The sequence below is a fragment of the Vicia villosa genome, linkage group LG6 (genome assembly GCF_029867415.1).
Source record: "Vicia villosa cultivar HV-30 ecotype Madison, WI linkage group LG6, Vvil1.0, whole genome shotgun sequence".
Taxonomy (NCBI): Eukaryota; Viridiplantae; Streptophyta; class Magnoliopsida; order Fabales; family Fabaceae; genus Vicia; species Vicia villosa.
Window position 1 is genome coordinate 142757912 of NC_081185.1, and position 25545 is coordinate 142783456.

At 33.3% G+C, this 25545-nt stretch overlaps 2 protein-coding genes, 1 long non-coding RNA gene and 2 pseudogenes across 4 annotated transcripts; 2 read left to right on the plus strand and 3 right to left on the minus strand.

The window, feature by feature from the left end:
- Positions 1 to 4027: 4027 nt before the first annotated feature.
- Positions 4028 to 6950, plus strand: LOC131610297 (protein SINE1-like). The gene is made up of 3 exons (XM_058882203.1): positions 4028 to 4163; positions 4593 to 5940; positions 6237 to 6950. The coding sequence occupies exons 2-3, from the start codon at positions 4600 to 4602 to the stop codon at positions 6732 to 6734; spliced, it is 1839 nt and encodes a 612-aa protein (XP_058738186.1). The 5' UTR covers positions 4028 to 4163; positions 4593 to 4599; the 3' UTR covers positions 6735 to 6950.
- On the minus strand, positions 6897 to 8547 carry LOC131610298 (protein NDH-DEPENDENT CYCLIC ELECTRON FLOW 5-like; annotated as a pseudogene).
- Positions 8548 to 8877: 330 nt separating this feature from the next.
- Positions 8878 to 11596, minus strand: LOC131610300 (T-complex protein 1 subunit theta-like; annotated as a pseudogene).
- Positions 11597 to 11763: 167 nt separating this feature from the next.
- LOC131610299 (pentatricopeptide repeat-containing protein At4g13650-like) lies at positions 11764 to 15115 on the minus strand. Its single transcript, XM_058882204.1, has 2 exons — positions 14970 to 15115; positions 11764 to 14868 (listed from the first exon to the last, which is right to left on the minus strand). The coding sequence occupies exons 1-2, from the start codon at positions 15078 to 15080 to the stop codon at positions 11764 to 11766; spliced, it is 3216 nt and encodes a 1071-aa protein (XP_058738187.1). The 5' UTR covers positions 15081 to 15115.
- Positions 15116 to 15543: 428 nt separating this feature from the next.
- Positions 15544 to 16609, plus strand: LOC131612606 (uncharacterized). 2 transcript variants are annotated; one of them, XR_009287437.1, is made up of 3 exons: positions 15544 to 15806; positions 16116 to 16262; positions 16443 to 16609. It is a non-coding gene; the product is annotated as an uncharacterized LOC131612606 (long non-coding RNA). The 2 variants fall into 2 exon arrangements; XR_009287436.1 differs by lacking the exon at positions 15544 to 15806 and adding an exon at positions 15830 to 15986 and having other exon boundaries at positions 16443 to 16607.
- Positions 16610 to 25545: the final 8936 nt, after the last annotated feature.

Here is a 25545-nt window from a genome sequence, read left to right on the forward strand (position 1 = left end):
GGGGCGGACATGGGGCGGGGCATGCAGCCCGTTTTGCCACCCCTGCTAGAAACAAATGAATATGAAGAATGAAAACATTTCTCAATCGCACCAAGGTTCATGAAGGTCATAGGAGTCTTCAAAACAATCAAAGGCATAAGGAGTTTTATAATTCAACATTTGGTTTGTGTTCCATTGTTATAGTTTAACTAACTCGAACAACTATTTTTAAGGAAACAAGATCTAAAACAATAAAGCATGTGTAAATAAGGAAAATAGAAATGCTCTAAAATATGAAACGAACAAGTAAAATGTGGAGCACCACATGCACCTAAAAATTAAATGAAATGCTCTAAAATATTATTATTGTTTGTTATAATATTTTGTGTTCTTTCAATTTCGAGGCCCCCAATTTTTGGAGGCCCTGGACCGTGGGCCTTGTTTCCCTGGCTCAAGGTCGACCCTGTATATGTGAATACCATGTCTAGATCTATGTCTAGATTCTACCTCATGTAGATGATTATCTAGGTATAAATCTAACAACACCTCTCTGATATCACTTAGATCCACATATCATGTTATAAATGATCATGTCCTCCAAGGCACAGCCACAAGTTATCCTTGATCTAGACCTATGAGTCTCTCTCAACGCCTCATATATCCACAACAATAATATAGATGTAATAGGAATTAAGAAAGAGATAAAAATCAAATATGCTTTATTGATTAAACGAGGCATAATGTCATGATCACATCAAATACATAAAATCCATAATAATGTACAAATTTAATCTTTAACAAGACATAACTTAGCTAAACACGAAGGTGGTAGCTAGATATATGGTGTAGAAACAGAACCTCTCTTAGACGATCTTAGAGAGTTTTACTAAACTATAAACTAACTAAAATTATGTAAATTAATATATATATATATATATATATATATATATATATATATATATATATATATATATATATATATATATATATATATATATATATATATATATATATATATATATATATAAACACAAAAGAGAGTGTAAAGTTTTACTAGACATAAGGATTCCAATTTTTTATGTGAGAGTTCATACAATGGTGGGAATGTTATTATCGACTCATATGGCTAAAAATGAATCAAACCAACTCGAAAATAGTTCGAAATTTAATTCGAAAATTAAATCGTTGAACTAGGTTCATGAACCAAATGAGCTGAATAGGAGCTAAAAACTAAGTTCGTTAACTAAATGAGCTTCACTAAGTTCGTTTAAGGTCGATTCAATTATTCAAGACAACAATTGGAAAAATCCTTATGATTTATCCATTTTGGGTCCTCAAAATTTTAAAGGCATTTTGAAGATCAACTTGTCGGTTGATAATACTACTGCTAATGAACTCAGTTGGCGATCTATCTTTTAAATATGCCTACAACTGAATCATGAGGGAACACATTGAGCCTTCTTGGACAAATTTCATTTAGCATCCTTTCACACCTCTTGTTAAGTCACTAATGATTTAGAAGGTAATGCATAATGTTATTGCAACATAAGACAACCTGATTCGAAAGAGGATTGCAAATGGTTTTTAGGTGATCTCTTTGCAATCATGATGTGATAACTATAGACCACTTATTTATTAGATGTAGGTACACCTTACTTTTAAGGTACTAAATGAAGTGACTGTTTTGCATGAACATTGATAGAGATTAATTGTTAAAGTTTATTCAAACTTACTAGTAGAAGTTGGAATTAACTCTGAAATTCAAAATTTGATCATGATTCTCATCGTAATAATTCTTTGGAAAAGTTGACCCACTATAAGTGATATCATATTCAAAATGGTAAAATTAATTTTGATAAAGACAATTTTTATGTTAAACAATTAGTCTATAACACATCTATGTCTTTCAAAGGACAAGCATATTCTTCAATTCAGGACTACAATTATTTAAATGTTTTGACATTAAATACCAACCTTCTTACACATCTAGAATCTTGCAAGTTAATATGCGTTTTCCTAGTCATAATTGGATTAACTGCAATTTAGATGAATCTTCAAGAGGAAATCCTATAATATCAACTTCTGGTGACATATTTAGGGATAATCCAAAAATATTCTTAAGAGGAAATCCAATAATATCAACTTCTGGTGACATATTTAGGGATAATCTAGAAATATTTTTGGGAGTTTTCTTAATGAAGATTGGAGTTTGTACTTCCTTTCAAATTGAACTTTATGAAAACGTGTTTGTTATCAAATTTGTTAACTAGACAAATTGAAGAAATTTTTAACTAGAAAGAGACTTAATATTATTCATTTGTGCATTTTTTAATGTGAATATTATCTCCGAACATATTTTAATTAATAAAAAATACTTTATATATTATTTATTTATTTGAATCATTACGACAAAGTGCATCCCTACACAGACACACATTATAGAAGAGTTTTTTTTACAAGTTAATCTATTTTTAAAATTGAATAATTTATGAAGTAGTTGTTCTTTTGTATTTTTAAAATATATTTCATATTTGATTAAAAAATTGTTATTACAATTGATTAATTTTTTATTCAATAGAAAAGAAAAAAGTCTCACATGACCATACTTCCACACCATTATAGAATATTATTCTATAAATAATATTACTAAATTTTATATATTTTGTTTGTATAAAAAACTTTTAATATATTCTTACAAAAGTAATTTCTAATTAAGTAAAATTAATAAAAAAACTTTTTATTATTTGTTATATAAATAGTTCAAATAAATTTATAAATAAGCATTTTCAAGTGATAAATATTTATATTATAAATTGTAAATTCGTAAGAAATATTTTTTGGTCAAACTTTTAAGCCTCTAAATTATTTTTAAAATAAGTTTTATTATTATTAGAGTATTAAAAAATGTTTTTTAATATATTTTCAAAATATTTTGAATAGTCAAATATATAGTCGATACAAATAAAAGTTATTTATTGAATTTTAAACTGAGCATATTATTAGATGGTCAAAGATTAACTATAAATAAAAGTTATTTATATTTGTAGATGCTTAAAGATAATTTCTTTCATAAAAGCATACTATTAATTTTTTTTGGGCTAAATTACAGTTTTAGTCCCCTGTTTTGGTATTTTCACGATTTTGGTCCCCTTATTTTCTTTTTAAACAGTTTTAGTCCTCCATCCCAATTTTGTTCATAAACAGTGCATGATCCGTACATGAACAGTACATGACCGTACATGAACAGTACATGACCAGTTGGTTCAAAATTGGGATGGAGATCAAAATTGTTTAAAAAGAAAATAGGGAGACCAAAATCGTGAAAATGACAAAATAGGGGACCAAAACTATAATTTAACCTAATGTTTTTGAGAGAATATTCAATTGTGTGTCACATCTTTTTCTTATAATGTAGGAGTATAAGAGAATGTTCACTTGTGTGGCATATCTACTAATAAAGCATAAAAGCATGTAAATAAAACTTTATTGTATAATTAGTTAATTATTAAATAAAAGTCTCATTAATTCTTCGGCTCAATACTTACTCTCTTTATTCTCATCTTTTCTGATCTTATTATTAATATTAAATATTAAAAGTTTTATTTATATATGCCATAACGTTCCATCCTAATTAATTTTACTGTTACATTTGAAATTTTTCAATTTCAATTTTAAATATATTAAATTAATTCCTGCACCATATAAAAAAAATTAATTCAACCACCTTATCAATAATTCCTAAAATAAATATTTCTTCTAGATTACTACACCACTTTTAAAATAACAATATCTCAAATAACAACTCTAATTAATTTAAAAAACATACATTTATCCAAAATAAAACAAAAATGAATTCTTTTAAGATTTTCCTTCCATATTTTTCAAATTTCAAATCTCAATCAATAAATTCAGATAACAATCCAAAAAAAACCAAAAATCTTTTAAAAAATATATATATAAATATTAAATATCATTTTCATGTGGACCCCACAAGTGAAGGGATAGCGGTGGAATTCGGACAAAAGAATTCTCAAACAATTCAAAATCTATTAACGCCAAAATAATTGAATCATCAAAACCTAAATTTTATATTCAAACATTACTACATAGTACTCACATTCTTCTACACTCTACCACTCCCCAGCTCAATTTCCACCTTCAATTCTTCATTCCATTTCATAAAGGTACTACCTTTTTCCATTTCATTATAATTATAATATGATTACATTATTAGGGTTTTGTCAGAAAAAAACTTTTTTTTTTTCATTTTTATTTAATGGATTGTGAATTCCCAGAAAAGATTGTTTTTTGATTATTAGATTTATTGGATTTGCATTTGTGAGTTTTTTATTTTATTTTCAAGATTAATCTTTTATTTGTTTATTTTGTTAAAAATAGCTGTGAAATGTGAAATTTTGAGCTGACCCATTTGAAAGAATGGTGGTTTTTTATTTTTGTTTTGAAAAGCTTTGAGCTTTAAGGAAAAATTGCTGAAGAATTTAATGGGGTTATGAATTTCTGTTTTATAGAATATTTGATATGAAATGAGGTAAATTTTTGTGTTTGATTGTTCATGAGTTTTTGGATTTGATGTTGTTGTTTTTTGGTTTCAGTTCAACAATGGGAAGGAATTTGAGTCCTGTGCTGCAAAGAGAGCTTGAAAATCTCGACAAAGACGCTGATAGTCGCAAATCGGCAATGCGAGCATTGAAGTCTTATGTGAAAGATTTGGACTTTAGGACAATTCCTATCTTTCTAGCTCAAGTGTCTGAGACGAAAGAAACCGGTACTTTGTCCGGAGAATTCACGATATCGTTGTACGAGGTTCTTGCTAGGGTTCATGGTGTTAAAATCGTTCCTATGATTGAGAGTATCATGCAATCCATAATTCAGACTTTAGCTTCAAGTGCAGGATCTTTCCCTCTCCAACAAGCTTGTTCCAAGGTTGTTCCAGCTGTAGCGAGGTATGGAATTGACCCTACGATGCCTGAAGATAAGAAGAAGAATATAATTCGTTCCATTTGTAAGCCTCTTTCTGATTCGCTCACGAGTTCTCAGGAGAGTTTGAGCTGCGGCGCAGCTCTTTGCTTGAAGGCACTTGTTGATTCGGATAATTGGCGGTATGCTTCTAATGAAATGGTTAATAACGTTTGCCAAAATGTTGCGGCGGCGTTAGACGGAAAGTCTACTCAGACTAATTCGCATATGGGTTTGGTTATGGCGTTAGCCAAGCGCAACTCTCTGATTGTCGAAGCTTATGCCCGGCTGCTCATACATTCCGGGCTTCAAATACTAAATGTCGGTGGAGAGCATTCGGACGGGAATTCTCAGAAGAGGTTCTCAGCTATTCAAATGGTTAACTACTTGATGAAGTGTCTGGATCCGAGGAGTATTTTCTCCGAAGTCGAACAAGTGATTGAAGAGATGGAACAATGCCAATTCGACAAGATGGCATTCATCAAAGGTGCTGCACTTGAAGCCTTGCAAACAGCCAAGAAAGTCGCAACCGACAAAAAACTGAGATGTATGAAGAGTCCTGCATCTGTGACAGGTTCAAATTCAAATTTTAGTAGGAGAGACTATATGGAAGGGGATAGTTCTTCGGGCGACGGAGACCTTACTCCGGCATCTAATTCACCCGAATCACGTACACTTGACTATTTTCCCGGACACGGATCCCTTACCGAGTCTCCCATTTCGACTCTTCAGTCTTCTCATAATCTGAACTATTCGCGAAGGAGTGTCAATAGGAAGCTTTGGAGCCTTGAAAATGGAGGAGTCGATGTGTCTCTCAAGGATGGTTTGTTCTCATCAAATGCAGAGGAGGGAAATGGCTTATTCGATTACACAACAGATCACAAGTTTTCCAATGGAAATGGAGATTTAATCGAAGAATTTGCTGGTTTTGTCCCAAGAAATCCTAGGCATGGAATATCCAGAAGTACCAACACAAGTCCCCTTGTAAGTGTCGCATTCTTTACCCAATAGTTTGATATTTCTAGTTTGGTTTTCTACGTTGCTTCGATTTACGTTTCCTGCTAATGAATTGCTTATGCATAATCACTATTGTACACATTAAACTTTTTTGTTCACTCGTTTTAATTTACGGCTTACATTTACATATCATAATGCTTTATGAACATGTATAAACCTGAATATGCTATTACTTAGCACAAGCTTTTCATAAGCATAAATCATTTCTGGTTTCAAATTAGTGTTCCTTTTTATTAATTGAAACTTGATGTATCCTTTATCAGAGATCACGCTCTCAAGTCATTGAAGGGATTCAAATTTTTGAGACTCCAAAGAGGCTCATTCGCTCGCTTCAAGACCCAACCGATGATAGTTCTGATTGTTCTGAAAAACCGATTAGACGATACAAGAGTCTATCCTCAGGAAACATTATCTGGAGTCCATCATCTAACTCCAAGTATGACCAGAACGGTATTGCTCATCACGTCAAATACGATGATAGCAACGAGAATGGAAGCTTGTGTGGCGATGACATGCAGAATCAAGATGAACAAGAATCAGTCTCATCAACCGATGACATTCTCGGTAATTCTGATATGCAGAAGCCTTCTGAAAAGGTTACTGAGAATAGAAAAGTTTCACACACTCTTCCTGCGGTGAAGCCACTTCAAAAGGCGAAGCGCAAATTCTTCTGTGGGCTCTCTTTTCTCATTGTTACGATGGTTACACCTTTACTCTGGATCAACGGTCAAGAGGAAGCACATTTCCTTGTCCCTACATAATGTGTTTGTTCATTCTAGTGTACAATTTGAGGATCTAGAGAATTATGAATAGAGTCTTAAGAAGTAGTTGGTTAATTCCAACTAAATGTTGGAAAGTTCTGTTTAGAAGTAGTGGATCAGTAAAATGTAGCACTTTCAATATGGTTTAATTTTCTTTGTAAGATTCTGTAATAGCTTTTGACTGAATTTTACCTTATATTGAAGTTTAAACACAAATGCTGTGTTTGGAATTAGATGAATCATTTCATTACAGTCAGCCAAATAGATAAATTTCATTGCAAAACATTATAGATTTGGATTGTGTAGATACTGTCCTCCTTTCCATACATTTTGTGAACTTAATACTATTGGTTCCAGGACAGCAGCTTTACCAACACATATGTAAGCATACTTGCTGTAACTTTCAACGCCTGATGAGCCCGGACTGAACAAGTAGGTTTCATTGAATCCATTCCTTCCAACTAATACCGAGTTTCTTCTACCCTGATTCAAAAAAGGAAAACGATTATTGTTAAGATAGAAATTTGATAAGCGCTTATGATATAGGCGTATTGATAAATCTATTGCTTTGGATGACAATTGCATACCCTATTGATCAGTGTAAAACTTCGAGGCGCGTCCGTGTATACAAGACTTATTCTTTCTTTTAATTGTTTGTAGGTATCCATTTCTTCACCAATCATATCTTCACTATCACTTTGACTTCCTTCCACTTCATTGTTTTGATTGGTAGTTCCCCAACCAGGAAAAAACTGTTTAACAGAAGATTTCCATGTTTTTTTGAAACCTTTGTCCTCGCTCGAATCCGGAGGACTCAAAATGAACTCCGATTCAAAAGGCGGTCGGATATAGTAATTCGATCTCTCTAATCCTATTGCATAAGTTGCTTCTGGTGTGCTTACTGTAAAATGAGTCAAGATGGAACCTTTCATTTGAAGAGGCAAAGAGTTTGAGTTTGAGATTTCAAGCTCGGAGTCTAATCCATCTTCTTCTAAAGTTACAATGTATTTTAATCCGATCTTACCATTCAGTCATTTGTTTATTAATTCTACCTGCATAAAACATTGTAGCCGAGTTCATATTTCATCTGAGACGGTTATAAAATAGTCATTAGCGCAGACAAACATATACCTGAATAGATTCTTCCGCATTGCCTTTGATGTTATGCAAAGCCCAATTAGTTGGAGACCATGAAACTTCATCGTCGTCGTAAATTTCAAAGTTGAAGTTTAAAGAAACTCCACCTTGAATAATGGCATCACCAAATTCACCTTCTGATACAGCAGTATGAAGAAGCTCAAATTTTCCACCATGCCTCATAGGTGCTTTATAGGAAGTAACCAATCCACTTGGTAGCAAAATGGTAGCAATGCTTCCATTTTTCAATTCCATTTTGGCCATACAACTTCCACCAACTTCTTCAAAAGTGACTCCATGTCCATTAAATTCTTGTTGTAAATAATCAAAGTTGATTGGTTGGTAAGGCACAGAAGCTACTTTTGGAAGTGGGAAAAATCTTTTGTATTGATGATTGTGTTGAGTATAGCTAGAAAAAGGTAAACAAAATTGTGATGGTAGTAGTGTGTTTCTAGTAGATTTTGGAATGAAGAAATTGGAGCAATAAAGTGAAGTTGAAGAAGCCATGGTTATGCTTCATAAACAAATGAGATGTTGTTTCATGCATTAAGGAGAAGAATTGTGTTCCTCTTGTTGGTTTTTTCTTGCTTGAAATTGATTCATGAGTAGATAAGGTTTTTGATACTTACCTTTGTATTTCATAGTACTATTTAGCATCATAAATATTTCACGATATTATTCTAGTTTTTGTCCTTTTCTATAGACTCTGGTGTATGTTTGTTTGTTAAATCAACTGAGTATTTTTCAGAAAAAAATTACATGTTACTTAATACATTATTCCAAGGTGCAGACTTCACATTGTAATCATAGGCTTATACAATTATGAGAAATTAGTTTACAATTTAGTTATTACTGTATTAATATTGTGATCCTATTTTACTATATAGATGTTCTTAAAAAAAATTCAATGTTCATTTTTTTTAAGTAAAAATATTTATAGGTTTAAATAAATCCTAAAAATGTTTAAAACAATATTACTAAAGTAAATAACAAAGATTAAATATAATGAGTTAAAATTAATTAGCTTTTGCTTATAGTTTAGATCATCAAACATGAACTTTTTTTTGTTTCTATTCAAAACCACAGTAGTCAACTACACTCTACAGAATTCCAAAAGAAAATCCAAAAAACCAAGGAAATGATGGAGAATTGACACTACTCAAAAAGAGGAATGAAAATAAATTTACAGACTACAATCTCTTTAATTTAAAATTCAAAATTTCTTAAGCTGGTTTTGTTAACACAAGCAAGGAAACAATGAATTAGTCTTCATCCATGCCAGGAGCAGGTTGATTTCTCCTTGGTCCACGTCCACCAGCAGGTTTTGACATTATAATCTGAAAATATCAAAATACAATTTCCATAAATTTATGCAAAGAAAAAGTGCTTCCAAGGTGCCAATTAGGAGTTGAAAGTGAATAATTAACTGCTATTTATTTCTAGTTGATTACCTGATCGACTTGAAGTACGGTGCATGCGGCATCTGCGGCATATTTAAGAGCAAATAACCTGAGCAGAAAAAAACGATATCATGAAACTAGTATTCCATATGATAAGCCTATTTCAAAATAGAAAATTAATTAGAAAAAATATCTTACTTAGTGACATGGAGATCCCCCAGACCCTCATGGTTGAAACATCCTTACAGACACCTGGTTCCAAATCGATGCCAACTTTGGTATTTCCGGATGCATGTTCTGCGTAAAGAGAAGATATAATCTCCGTAGCATTTAGCCCAGCATTCTCGGCCAAAGTTCTTGGAATCATTTCAAAGCTTTCAGCGAATTTCGCTATAGCATACTGATCTAATCTGCAGAGGCGTCAAAAAAGATTATTGAATAAACAAAATAAAGCCCAAAAGCAGAGATACAGTATTGCCTAATTCCAAGATTAAATTTTAAAAATTCTAAGATTAAATTTGGATTTTAGATACGTACCCTGTTTCCTTGAAGGAAAAGTCGTTCACCCTTTTAGCTAACTCAATTTCAGTTGCAGCAGCTCCAGGCACAATGCGGCTACCCCTGCACATGGCCTGACAAACAAATAATTGCGAGAAAAATGCATCAGAAGAAAGTGTAATTCAGATTGATGTAATAGGAATTCTTTGGTTTGCAGAAGCCCAAATTTTACAGGGTTAATGTGGAGTTTTTATTTTATTATTTTCTTGTTATGAAAGTGGAAAACATTGGAAATCACCTTGTAAGTGTTGACTCCATCATCAACTGCTCTTTCAAGATCATCTAGGATACTATCGGTACTTCCTCGTAAAACAACAGTGGATACAGAATTTCCTTCAACTTCATTTTTCACAGTCGTTACCTGCATGTCATATCATAAAAGAATGGAAAATTATATGCCACACATAGAAATGAGAAAAAAAAGAAGGAAGAGAAAAAGCCTTCAACTTACCCTGGCACAACCAATTTCCTCGACTGAAACAGAATCAACATGTCCAAGATCATCTGGGTTTGGTTGGCTAAGTTTCAGCTGTCGAAGGAAAAAAATGGATTAGACAGAAGGTAGGTAACAAAAGTCTATATGTACCCAAAGAAGCAACGATACTAACCTTTGCAGTAGCACCAGTTGTTCGGCAAAATCGACGTAATTCAAACTTTGAACTGATCTTCAGAACCATAAGCCTATAGGAATATTCAAGTTAGAAAATAAACTATACTCATACCACAGCTTAAAATTGACAATATTAATGCAAATTCAATAGCATTAGATTTTACACACTTGTAACGTTCGCAAAAATGCAAAGCCATCTCTCCTACGGCGGCACCACTGACAATCACTTTGGCACCAGAGTCCACTACTGCCTTGATGAGCTCCTCTACTTTAGCCTCCTCAATTTTTGAATAGTTTTCTTGCTATACATATCAAAACAAGTAGAATAAATCCACAATAACCAAAACCAACAAATGATTTAAAAAACATACTTGAGCAGTTTTTTTATAAGTTATATGAAAATAAAATATTGGCTGAAATCTCAAGCTCCATTAATACAGTATCGGGTACGGTAATAAATAAAGCCATTGCCTTACACAGTAAGAAATGATTAAAAATCAATAGCACAAATTGTCCTAAAAACTATTTACATATTGCGTAACAAGTTCGAGCTTAAAATATTTGAAATAGTTTCCAAGCAAAGGCTCAAGCAAGAAATTCACAACAACAAATCACCACAGATAAGTCCAGCACAATCAGAAACAGGTGGACGGTGGACACACAAATAAAGGCATAATTTGAAAATTTTGACACTGGTGTGCGTTAAAGAAGAAATAAGACAGTCCATGTTGTTAGACTTATAGCAACCTGCCAGACCTCAAGCTTAAGCATCTAAAATCTAAATGATTTCTACATAAAATCTAAATGATTTTTTTATACATAAAACGAAAAAGAATAATATTGCACTCAGTTTATTTAAAACAAATATAAAGCTGATTCCATTATAAAACTGAAAAACACTGAGCTTATCCCGAGTTGTTTATCAACTTGTCTTAGATCAACTAATAACCAAGTTCTTGTACTTGAGACTTTTAGGGCTTTTGCATATTTAGCAAAAAGAAGAAGGCAGCAAGAATACCTTGTTCATGTTGTTCCTTGCGAACCACACCGTCCATTCTGTCACCCTCAGAGTCCTTCGCAGTCACCGATACCAAAACAGACTACTGTGAAGCCATTGCTTGTTGATGGTGATACTGTAGTTTCCTTAAAAATCGGGCGTTCGTCTATGTTCACTGTAACGATGGTTTCTGTTAATCAACGGTGGTGCTGCCTCCACGAAAAGGGTATAGTCCAACAATAAAAACTATGTTCTGCACTTGTCATAAATTGTGGTCCATGCCACGAGTCTTGAGGGATTCATTAGTTTGGCCAACGTTATTCAGTCTTACCAATAATCTTTACACGAACAACTGCCGACTTTGAAATGATGAAAGCGATATGAATCTCTCACTATGATCACTCGGTCTGATATCTGAGAGACATGCTTAATCCAGTTGTGGCAATCCCCACAAACACGAAGATTTTTAAAAACGTGTATAGGAGTGGAGCTAGATAAACTAAGCAATCCAAAAGCGATTGCCAGTTTCTCACTGTGAATGATTTCGGTTGGATGCTTTTGACGTATTTCTGCATCACTGAGAAGGCTGTTGCACTGTGGTACATAACCATTTTCAGCTGCTCGAAAACTCAGATCGCTGATATATTCATATATCATATCAGCAAGTGGGTGATTCTGATCACCAGCAAAAAATGCATGAACAGAATTCTTAACTTCTATCCAGCTACGGCCAGGCTCTTTCTTAACACCCCGATCTTTCATCATTTGCCTCGTCCGATCCCTACATCCCCATTTCCCAGACACTGCATACATATTTGAAAGAAGAACATATGTTGCTGAATCTTTCGGTTCCAGCTCCAGAAGATGACTCGCAGCAAACTCTCCAATATCAATATTCTTATGAACATTACAAGCACTTAAAAGGGTCCTCCACACCATTGCATCTGGTTGAATTGGCATCTCCTCAATAAACCTCCTTGCGCGACTTAAGAGACCAGACCGCCCAAGAAGATCCACAACACATGCATAATGTTCGGGTTTTGGCACCAAGTTATGAACATCACTCATTGATCGGAAGTAGCTAATTCCCTCATCCACCAAACCCACATGACTGCATGCCGATAAAACTCCCACAAATGTGACATGGTTTGGCAATACATCAAGCTGTTTCATATCCTCAAAAAGGCTAAGCGCTTCGAATCCACAACCATGTTGGGAATAACCAGTAATCATAGCATTCCAAGAAACCTCATTTTTGTCGGGCATTTCAAAGAAGTGTCTCTCGGCATCATCAATACAACCGCATTTTGCGTATAATGTGATCAAAGCATTAGAAACCTCAATTTCTGAATCATAGCCAGTTTTCTTAATCATGGCACGAATCTGATTCCCTATTCTAACATTAGTAGCATTGGCAGCAGCACAAACTGCAGAGCCAAATGTGAAGGAATTAATTTCTAGTCCAGCTTTATTCATTTGAGCGAATATATTCAATGCTTCCTCGAAATATCCACTTTGTGCGAAACCAGATATCAATGAGTTCCATGACACATTGTCTTTGATAAATATTTGATCAAAAGCCAAGTGTGCTTCTCGCACTTTCCCGCACCTAGCATAAAGACTAACAAGTGCATTACCAATTGAAAGATCGTCTGAATAACCAAATAGACATGACTGTGCATGAATCTGCCTTCCTTGATCAAGTGCTTGGATACCTGCACATGCACTTATTGCACTTGCAAATCCAATATTATCGGCTTGTATCCCTTGATCTTGCATTTCTTTAAAGAGATTAAGAGCTTCAACGAACTTATTATGCTGTGTGTACCCAGCAATCATAGCTGTCCACGAAACAATGTCATTTTCTTTTAGTCTTCTAAATATTTTCAAGGCAGTATCTAGTTTTCCGTGTTTAGCATACATGTCAATAAGCACACTAGAAACATACACATTGGACTGAAAGCCGGTTTTCAGTACTTGAGTATGAATCTGTTCTCCTAGATCAATATCTCCCAAAGTAGTGCAAGTTTTCAAAATACTTGGATATGTGAATTGATTAGGTACAATGCCCTCTATCTGCATCTGCGTAAATATTTGAAATGATTCGTTCAGATTATCTAACCGGCCATAAGCTACAAGCATCATATTCCACATCACCACGTTTTCAGTTTCAGATGCAATGAAAAAATCATGGGCGGTTTTTATATCAGAGCATTTTACATAAAGATCGAGCAATGAACCTTCCACGACAATGTCAGAAATCATTCCAGCCTTCATCGCATACGAGTGGAATTGTTTTCCAATCGGAAGAGCCCCAGCTGATGCACAGGCACTCAAAAGACTTGCAACTGTAACACAGTCAGGCTTTAGGCAATCAAGATGCATTTTCTTAAACAACGCTAAAGCTCTATCACTATATCCTTGTTGTGCAAGACCCGAGATGAGTGAGTTATACGAAACCCTATCCCTCTGTAACATTGCATTAAAAACCTGATCTGCAGATATCAAATTCCCTGAACGGGAATATAACGTTACAAGGGCATTGCAAACATATGTTTCGGAAGAGAATCCCTGCTTCAAAACAAGGCCGTGGAGCTGTTTCCCGAGCTTAAAAAAATTTACTTTTGTGCAGGCACTTAGCACACTCGAAAAAATATACGGCGTGGGGCAGATTCCTGATGTGTGCATCTGAGAAAACAAAAGCATCGCTTCTTCTTCATACCCATTCTGCGATAAACCAGATATCATAGCCACCCAAGAAACACTGTCCCTCACCTTTAAACTTTCAAAAACTTTCTTAGCAGAATTCAGAAAACCATTTTTAAAGTAGAGATCAATCAAAGGATTACATATAAAAGGACTACTTTCAAAACCATGTGTTATAGTCATAGCATGTATTTGCTCCACAAAATGAAAAGGAACTACATTACCACTACAACCCCTCAAAACCACAGCAAGAGTTTTCTCATCAATCTCGACGTTTTCTTTCATCATCCGCCGCAACAAAGTCGGAATCCCACCCGTCATCCTGTCCACAACAAACCTCTGAAAAATCTTATTCCAACAAGCCAAAGACCTAACAGGCATTTCATCAAACACCTTAACTGCACCATTCAAATCACCAAATGCAAGATAAAAATCCATAATACGTTCACACAAAACCACTTCATCAACAAAACCCATCTTCAGAATCTTCCCATGAAGCTTCAAACCATCCAAAAACGATCCAGAACTCAAACAACCTTCTAATAACCACAAAAAAGTTTGAGAATTAGCACGAACACCACGTTGTTCCATGAGATGCAAGAAGCCAATTCCACTGGCATTTGCATCATCCCTTTCCTTCTCCTTTTCAGGAAGTTCATCATCACTGTGTGCGTAGCTTAATGCAGTGTTTCTGAATGCTGCAAAACTCAAATTTCCAGAAAGTAACTGCACAAAAATGAATAAGAAAAAAAAAAACACAAATTTGTTTTGTCAGGGGAACAAGAAGCATGAAGGTAACAACATAGTAGTTGGTGTTTTGGAAGTACCTTGTAATTGTTGAAAATGGGTTTGGTGGTAAAATAGTGATGGTTGAATTTGAAAGGTAGTTGAGAATAGAAGAAGAAGGAACGGAGAGAAAATGGAGAAGAAGAAAGCATATTGTTAACATCTATAAATATTTTTGTATGGTAGTTATCGAATGTTATGTGAATTCTTTATATATTTTCTTCGTGATCATTTTTGTATATAGTACTTTTGACTCATTCTATAATCAATGTTTTAAGGGATTGTTTCTAATTCGAATGATTTTAATCAACTAGCTAACTAATCAACTACCTAACTAATAATAAGACATGCTACCAAACACCCTAAAATATCCTTATTGTAAAATAAAATTGCCCTTTAAAAATATACTTTTTTGTAATTTACTAATTCAAAATTTTTTCCAACCAATCAAATTTCTCCATAGATCCAAGTGGCGCTCTTATTTCATAATTCCCATGGATGCATCTTAATATCCATTAGGTTTTCTTTATCCAATAGAAAATATTATACAACTTTTTTTTACCAGGATAAAACAAATTCTAAAATTCAATACCTTACCTTCTTTCTCTTCATCTGCATAGTGTCTCCCTCTTCTTGTCTATCTTTTCTTCCCCAGACTTCATTGCCCAATGAAAGTTCTTACTATTACCCGGTAATCTACGGATCCTTTCTCCTTTACTCCTGAAGATAACAACAACATTTTCCTTCTCTCTTCCATCTTATCTCTTCTCCTCTCTTTGGCTGTCAAACCCTAGCGCGGTTGAAACTCACAGTGAAATGGAAGACGAGTCAAACTCACAAATGCAGAAACCCATAGCCATACAAATCTTCGTCTTATGGTATCATATAAACTCATCTTTCATTTCAATTTGTCTTTCACTCCTTCTCTTTTTATCCATAGTTGGATAAATCTTAAATCTATTCTTAGATCTTGAACGAGTTTAGTTATTCATCATTCTAATTTCAGTTGATACGATGTTATGTTTTCCATCCTATGAGCCTGCCTTCTTTTACATAGTGTGAGTAGATACATTGCTATAGATTATTCCCTATGTTCTTTGATTTTTCTCTCATTGATATGATTTGTTATGCTTCTTTCATTGATTTTGCATTCTGGTAAGCTATTCAGTTTCATATTGTTATTACAGCTTGTGTGGAGCAACCGTAATACCGTAAACACCGTCAAGATGCAAATGCAGCATTTGAGACCCTGTAGTTAGAGACCCTGTAATATTGTAGATGGAAATGCAGCATTTCAAGCAATTACTTCTTCAATTCAAGATGCAAAATCAGAGGTACATGTTTTCCATTGTTTAATTATTATATTTCTGACATGACAGTAAGAATATTATTATAGCTATAAAATCCACTGGACATGCTGAGTTTACTATACAGATTTTCTCAATAAACTGACATGTGATAAAAGAAAATTTGTCAAGCATTGTCTATTATTAATTTGCTCTCATGGATTTCAGGAAGCTATATTTTAGAACTCCTGTACCGAATAAATCTGATACTCCAATTAAGGAAAAAGGTTGATGATTTCGAAGAAGAGGATTATTGGGACCTATCAGATGTAGATCTTCCTTATACTTGAAATTCATATGTGAAACCCCTTCTCCATTTGAAACGGGTGCTTTCACTGCCCTGAGTTATAGTTTTTTGAATCTGCTTAAAGAAGATTTGAAGAAGAAGATCAAGATAGAGCTGATGCTTTGAATCTGCTTAAGAAGATTTGAAGAAGAAGATCAAGATAGAAGCATCCAACATAAGAGCTGCTGCTCTTTATCTGCTTTTAGAAGAAGAAGATCTCACACAGAAGTTGAAGACAAGAAGACTACAAGATATTTTGGTTCTTGTATTTAAATGTAAAAACATATAGAGTTGTTGCTCGTAGTGTGTTATATCTTAGAAACTTCTGACAGATTGTTTACGCACGACACCAATACAATTTTTTCTCACATGACACTAAGGCAACTTTTGATGAAAAAAATATTTCTAGAGAGAAAATAGAGATAGATTCCAAAGAAATATAAAAACTCGAAATTCTGGTGTAAATTGAAGAGGAGAGACGCCTCATTTATATATGAGAAGAATTGGCTTAAAAAGGAAACAATCCATGAGCAAAATTAATTGTCCAATCGAATAGGTCCTAATTCCAATCGATTAAATAACCTAAATAGTCAATTATTTAAGCTCATTGTTTGGACGAAAAGTCATTCCTAATCATTAAGACAATGTCATAATTGATCATATAATCAATTGAATATCTATAGGCCCCAAACAATTAGATAGCTTAAAAAATACTTTTATGAAGCTGACAGTTTCCTAATCATCTAGCTATGGCTTGAAAACATTTATTAGCGTTTTGTTAGTGGCAAAAGAGGTTTCAAGAGAGAGAGAGAGAGAGAGAGAGAGTTATTGTAGTATCTTAGGAGTTACTATCCTACTTTCACAAGAGTCTGGCCACTCAGACAGACACGACTATGCGAGCTTTTACAACTTTGAGGATTTCAATATCTTTTGCTATATACACTAATTATATAATCATTTCAATGGAATCTTGAGTCTCCTATTTGATGAGGCTTGAGATATCTTCATGTTTGGTCACCATCGATATAGTGTTGGAAAGTTATCATCACCGACTTCAACAATCATTGGTGTTGTTGTCTTCAAAATATTAGAATGGTCTCAACATGGTCATTAACTTCATACTTGAAAGCAATAGATCCACAAATTCTTCATGCATGACAATATGGTAGCCCTGTCAGCATCCATGTTCTCAAGAGATTTCTTTTTTTAACATACTCGCAATATATTTTTCTCCCTTATATAAGATATGCATAACCTCATAATTGTATTCACCATCACACTTGTAAGAAATATATAACTCACAAATTACCTAACAATCCAACTGTAACAGACAAAATAAATATTCACAATTTTAGAATTCACCAATTACCTCACTCTCCAATTGTTTGTTTTTTGTGATTCCTTTTCTATCCTTCTTTTTATATTTAGTAGAATGTCACCTTCATATTTGACAATATTCCTCCTATTGGACTATCATCTCAACATAAGATAAACTCTGATTTCTTCAATCATGGTAACAATTGGCTTAGTCCTAGCAGTTACAAAAACTGAGTTGAATGCCTCTTACATATTGTTCACCAAACTATCACATCTTATAGTGGTTTGAAACCTATATTTGCTCCAAAACCTTGGTGGAATCGTTATCAACTGCTATTATTTTGTGAAACCCCTTCCTTATATGAGAGGAAATTTTTGCTTAGTTATAGTTTTCAAGATGGCTGCTAATATTGATTGCTTGTGCAGACCTTCCTGGTTGGATTGTTTTGTTGTTCTGACTTTTTTATCTTTATTTTGTTTGTAAATATTGCTTATTTTAAAGCCGTTATTGCATTGTCAGCTATTATGTTGAGTGTTTTATGTTCTATTTTTTTCTCTGCCTATGTTGTGTTGTGATCTCAGCAATTTTATGAGTATTTTATGATGGTTATGAGCTAGGCAGCACTGATATTTTATATTGAAGATACATTTGCAATTTGACACCGATATGTCCCCAATGCATGTGGTTACATTCTATGACTTCTATTTGTTCACATTATTATCGGTGTTTATATATCCATGCCTATGTTTTTTGTCAATACTTCTTAGATTACATGGTCAATATATTCGACGACTTCTATTTGTCAATTCTAGGCTACAACCTCTTCAAGTGAAAGTTATAAATAAGTATATTTTGTTAATAAGTTACGAAATAATGTATTTATTGTTTAGAATATAAAAATTCAATCATAATCTCTAGAATTGACATATTACAGTTATCTTATTAGTCTTTTCTCGATCAAAATGTGGACCATTCTTGTATGATAAGTTTATTTACAATGTTAATGCTGCATTTATGTGTATTGGAAAGACTGTCATGGCAGCCACGTGTAATGTACATGGCATGTAAGTTTTCATCCACATATACCCATGATGTATGTGGAGAAACCTTATGGGAGTTGATTTCTGTAAGGTTGGTATTTACTACCTCTGGACCAGGAAAGTCTAAGAAAAGAGCACCAAATAGACATGTGAATTTATTATTAGTAGAAAATATTGCCAAATTTATGTCGTACAAAATTCAAGTCAGACACTATTGACTAATTTTGTAGTTTTATATAATTTTAAATGTTTCTGTTTTGGAATGTGTGCATTAATTTCTACTAAGGTTGGTATTTTGTATTGGATCGGTGTTTAGAGAAAGTTTTGAAAACCAACCTGAATCAGATGGTTAAACGAGTTGAAATGTGAATTGACGATGTCTATGGTTTGGTTATTTGAGCTATTCTCTGGTTTTTTTCATTATCAGTAACAGGCAAACAAGCTGATGATGAGGTAATTTTGCAACTGAGTTTTCATTTATGGAAAAAAAATTGTGCTTGGAAGTTTTTCTTCTAATCATTTAACAATGTTCAGACAATTTTCAAATTAATTTAGACTGGAGAGAGTGAACAAATTTTCCAGAAAGCAATTCAGGAACAGGGATTCAGGAACAGCTATTCCATTCTCTAAAGATATGAGACACTACAAAATTCCAATGAGAAACTAATTGAATATAGTTAATCCATCTATTCTTAATAATCCAAGGAACATTAAACGGAGGTTTAAAAGCTTTGATCACGACCATTGAATCTGTTTGCAACCAAACCTTTCGCCAATTCTTCTCATTAGCGAACTCAGTTGCTTGCATAGTATCCGAGAGTTCGGCAATGAGAGAATTAGAAGTACCTAAAAAAGACGAAAAAAGCGCCAATAAAACAACCATCGCAATCTCTAGCTAAGACCCCACAAGTTGACGATATAGGAGTAGCAACATCGTCACAATTTATCTTAAACCATCCCCTCAGAGGGGGCTGCCATAACACCTCTCGAATCTTTAGAGCTCTTGGAGGCCTGATACAAATCTTAAATTTCTTGAGTATCACAAATTCCTCCATACCAATATGCGAGCCAGTACTCACCGCATTCCCAGTAGAAGAAATAGTAGCCAAAATGGAAGAAATTGAAGATGACAAGGAAATAAAAGTATCATGAAATCTAACCATATTCCGAGCTTTCCAAATCGAGTTGATAAGACTAACAACCGCCGCTTTGTTAACTATCTTGCACTGAACCGCACCATCTATATCCATTAATCTCCCAACATCTAACCAACCCAAAATAGCAAATGACATGTTCAGCATATTTTCCAACCATCTCCATAATTTTATCGCATACCGACACTCAAAAAACAAGTGAGTCTCAGTTTTCACTTCTGAATTGCAAAGCGCACAAATAGAAGGGAAAGAGAAGCAGCTCCTTCTCTTCCATTGATCGTCGGTGGGTAACTTATGGTGAAGAAGTCTCCACACCATAAAAGATTTTGCCGGGGGGAATCGAGCTACTCCAAATCATCTTCCACCAATCCTTGCAAATACCCTTGCTACGCTTAAATTCATATGCCAACTTTAAAGATAAGTCACCGTTGGCCGAATGCTTCCAACATCTGTTGTCCGGACAGATGTCAAAGGGAATGTGAATCAATATTACACATACGATCAATCAAAATCATTATATTTGTCTTGTCATATCAGTTTTTTAAAATTAAAATTATGTTTTATTTGAATACATGTATCTCATTGGTTGACAGTGTAAAAATATTATTATCTCATGTGAATTTTATCACTGAAACTCCTTATTTTCACGGGTCACTATCATCACAATACGTTTTTTTTAATTTAATTTAATCAACCAAATATTCGTAAACATTTATAGTTATTAGTGATATTTATAAATATAGATAGCAATTAGACATATTAAATTTATCATATTGGTGATTGGTTACATATTCATTCTTAAATATTTTATAGTTATTCATAATTTTATAATAACAACTGTATATCAGAAACAACCAAGCCTTACCAAATGACCTAAGATATGAATGAATTTACCCGTGCGGACGCACGAGTCTTCTACTAGTTGTAATTAGTAATAAAACTTAATTGTCAAATCATGTACATAATGTTATCAATCGGCCATAAATGTATTATCTCTTGTATCTTTAATTCAAATATTTCTTATGTATTAGTTTTAAGATGACATGATTAATCTGACCTATCAGATGTCTTAGTTCGACCTTATCCTGCAGGACGAGCTACAATTTGAGATGTGCTATATCGGATTGGGCTACAACTGACTCACTCTCGATGACCTAACACAATAGATCGAACATGTACACATCTCCTATAACATGAGCTGAGTAAGAGCAAAATTCTTTCTTGAGACATATCTAGAGACTGGACATGTACGCAACCCCTCAAGCATGAGTCGCACAGGGTTGAAACCTACCGAAAGACCGAACAAGTACACAACCCATCAAGCATGAGTTGCGTAAGGTCGAAAGACCTACTGAGAGATCGGGCATGTACACTCCCCATTAAACATAAGTTGCATAGGGGAAAAAATCTTGCCTAGGATCAGTTAATGATTGTCAGACGTGCCTTAACGAGCGATCTTTCTTGGGATAGCTTTTATCTTATTTTTTCGTGCGTGGGAGACCTTTGACCATGATCGGCTAATGTTGGTTTCTTTACTATTCCATTTACACTAGTTATGATGAATATCAAATGCCTTGGGAATAGTAGTAACTCATGGCATATTCATGCTTTTAATAGTCCTAAGAGGATAGCGACAAATGTAGTCTTCCTTTTGTTTATCAATCAACCCTATAAATAGGGTCGATGGTTTTTCATTTCCTTCCTATGTTGCATTAAATATTTCCTGTATTTTTCTCCCTTCCTTGCCTTTCATCCCTATCAATTGCTCATAACCAAGTAACCTTTTATTCCTCTTTGTGCTTTCCATTTCTTATATCATGGTGCTTATTTGATAGTGTGAGTTCACTAAGAGGGTCATAGATCCCCGAAACGACGTCGAGAGGTGTGAGTTGTGGTCTCGGTGCTTGAAAAGCTTGAAACAAGGTACAAAGAAAGTAGATTAGAAGTTTGTAGAGATTGAACTTTTCAGTAGTTATGGGAGTTTATCTAATGGTAGTTCGGGAAGTGATTTGCCTTTTGTGAAGATGTTATAAACTTATTAACATTAGTTCAATCTGTCTTGAAGATGATTAGGTACAAGCTTTCTGATAATATCTAGATTTATCCATATTAGAATGAGGTCGGAGTGATATTGGAGTTATGCTTGTCATACTAGAAGATTTGCTTGTGGTGGCCACGAAGGGTGAAGAATGAATATTTGTACATCTATACATGGTTTATTAAGGACTTTGGGGTCGATATTCCCTTCAATCGTTAGTGTTCAACATCTTAAAGACATGATCAATTCAAGACAAAAATGTGTGAGTGATAAATCATATTCACTAAGCATAAAACGACCACTTGCCAAATAATTTCCTCGGAGTTTTCCGATTCATAATTCTACCAAGCGACTTTCCTCAAAATCTCAAGCCTTAAGAAAATCCTCCTCAAGAGTGAACGACAAAATATTGTCAAACTTCCATCTCTATGGATCGCTTGAACTCTAAGATACTTTTAATCAGGTTAGTGGAGATATTTAAGTTAGGATTTTCAAGGACTTTACTACAACAAAGATTACATTAATTTCGCTAACCTAGAAGATGTTTTGAGCCATTTGTATGTTAGTTAGTTTTTGAATTCAATGTGTTTTGTGGTTTAGGTTAATGTTAATCGGTGAGTATTGATTTGTGATTTTGTTGTTTATTTTTGAGTTATGATTATGAAATACGATGTGCCTCCACTGAACAAGTGATAGATAGAAAAGGATGGGATTATTAAAGAATACTGGGTTAATAAAGTATATAGTTCACTATATGGTGTCTAAAATATGAAAATTTCTTTACTCACCTCCCTATGGGGTCACCCCCAGCGAAAATCCCATTTTACCCCGCTTGAAAAATGCATTTCCGAAATATTTTTTTTTAAAAATTTTTCCAGACTTGCATTTCCGAAAAAAATCCCAAAAATTGGAATTTTGACTAATTCGGAGATGCATCTCCGAAACAACAAAAAAAAATCTAAAAAAAATCCCAAAAATTAATTTTAGGATATTGATTAATTCACATATCATAAATTTGATATAATTTATGAGTAATGAATAATAATAATTATATATTTTGATATAATTTATTAGTTATGAATAATAGTTATTATATATTTCTATCTGATTCATATTTTAAAATTTAAAATAATTTTAATTAAAAAAACTAAAATAATTTCACTTACAAAATAAGTTATAATTTTTTATTTATAATAATTGTTATATATTTATAAAAAAAATAAAAAAAATGAGTGTTTTAATTTATATATTTATATAATAATTATAATAATTATTATATATTTATAAAAATTATTATATATTTATATATTTATATAATAATTATAAAAATTAAAAAAATGAGTGTTTTAATTTATAATAATTATTATATATTTATATATTTATATAATAATTATTATATATTTATATATTATATATTTATATATTTCACTTACAAAATTAATAATTATGATTATATATTTATATATTTCTATTCTGATTCATAATTAAAAATGAGTTATAATTTTTTATTTAGTTTAAAAAAATTAAAAAAAAGATTTTGTCTTAATTTTATTTAATGAATAAATTTTATATTTAATTTTATATAATTCAAAATTTACATATGAAATTAAGATGTTTTTGATTTATATAAGTTAGTAAAATAATTTTTAACTTTAAAATTGTTTAGGAAATTTTGATTCACCTTGATTTTATTGATTCACCTTCATTTTATTGATTCACTTTCATTTTATACCTATTAATTATATTGATTCACCTTGATTTTAATTTTTTTAATAATTATTGAATTCTTTCGGAAGTGTATATCCGAAACATTCCAAGACCAATTTGGTCTTGGAATATTTCGGATATGCATCTCCGAAAACACCCCTCAAACACCCCTCTCTCAAAAAAGGGGTTTTCGGAAATGCATCTCCAAATTTTCGGAAATGCATCTCCAAAAACACCTTTTTTTCGTGTTTTCGGAAGTGTATTTCCGAAAACACCTTTTTTTTTCTTCAATAAAAGTACGTTTTATTTCCGAAAAAGGGTATTTTGAAAATTTTGTCAGGGATGACCAAGAAGATTAGGAGGTCTGTTAAGAAATTTTCCTAAAATATATGTTACTGACTCTAAGATGATTTACAAAGTAAGCAGTTTATGCTTTGGTTTGGAATATATTATTTCTTTTATGTTATCCTTAACTATATGTCCAATTCATATTGTGTAGGTTCGTTCGTGAGTCATTTCCCAGTGTGTACTACGTACTTGATGTATCAATGAATTACGTTTAAACTCTGCAGCTTGCAGGGCCATAAGTCAGTTTCAATCAAGCAAATAAGCTTGATGAAACGGTGCAAGAGTATCGGAAAGTAAAGCAAGATATGAAATGTAACGGAAAGCGGTACACCAACATGCAATAACCGCTAGGAAGAAAATCAACGTGCGTACACAATAATCACAACCAAGACGCATATGACACATTCATCGAAATCAAATTAAAAAAGAAAAAAAATCATAACTCACATATAAAGTAAACAGATGGAATAATGCCACACGCGAATTGTCACGTAAGGACACATATTGATTTCACATAACACGAGGGCACAAATTGGGTTCATATAACGGGAGGGTGAGAATTCAATGTCATATACACAAAATTGATCTGATTTACACGCATTGGAATCGAAATGTCGCACCGACACAAATCAAATAAGAAATTGCTAGCGTGAGACGCGATCATGGCAACCAAATCGAAATATGATACATAAACTCAATGCAAAGGAAACAATGACGAAATGTAACGTGCCAGCAAAGGAAAATAACAATAACATAATATAGCGATAAAATCAAATAACCTCAACGCGAAGAAATGCGACGTGAGACCTTTAACATAATACTTAACCGAATGACACGTAACGACAACGAAAGAAAAATGGCGAACGCATGTACAAGAAAATCCAGCGAGTTGCTAATGCACAACACTCTCGTCACAATTGAATAAAAAATTATACAGTAATTGCAACATTAAATTAACATATGAAACGACATCACACGCAAATCATCGCGCAAAGGCTTAACGCATAGCAAACAGTCATACGACGTTGCTAACATGTTTTCGAATCTTAGCTTGGTTTCAACATGTCAAAAGAAAAAGTAAACCATAGTAACCACGCATAATATTTATATTATTACAACGATATTACAACATCATAAAAAACAATCCATCATAAAATTACAGCTAAAAAACAAACGTAATCAAAATAACAACATATACACCATGAAACGCGAAAATATATCAGAACCAAAATGTTACCGACTAATGCTGCTGTTGCATTGTTGATGACTCGATGTTTTGAGCTAAGACAACAGGATCAACTTGATTTCTATACCTAAGACAACAGGATCGTGGCGGTTAGACGCATAGGTCATGGGAGGCCTAGAACTCTAGTAGCAACA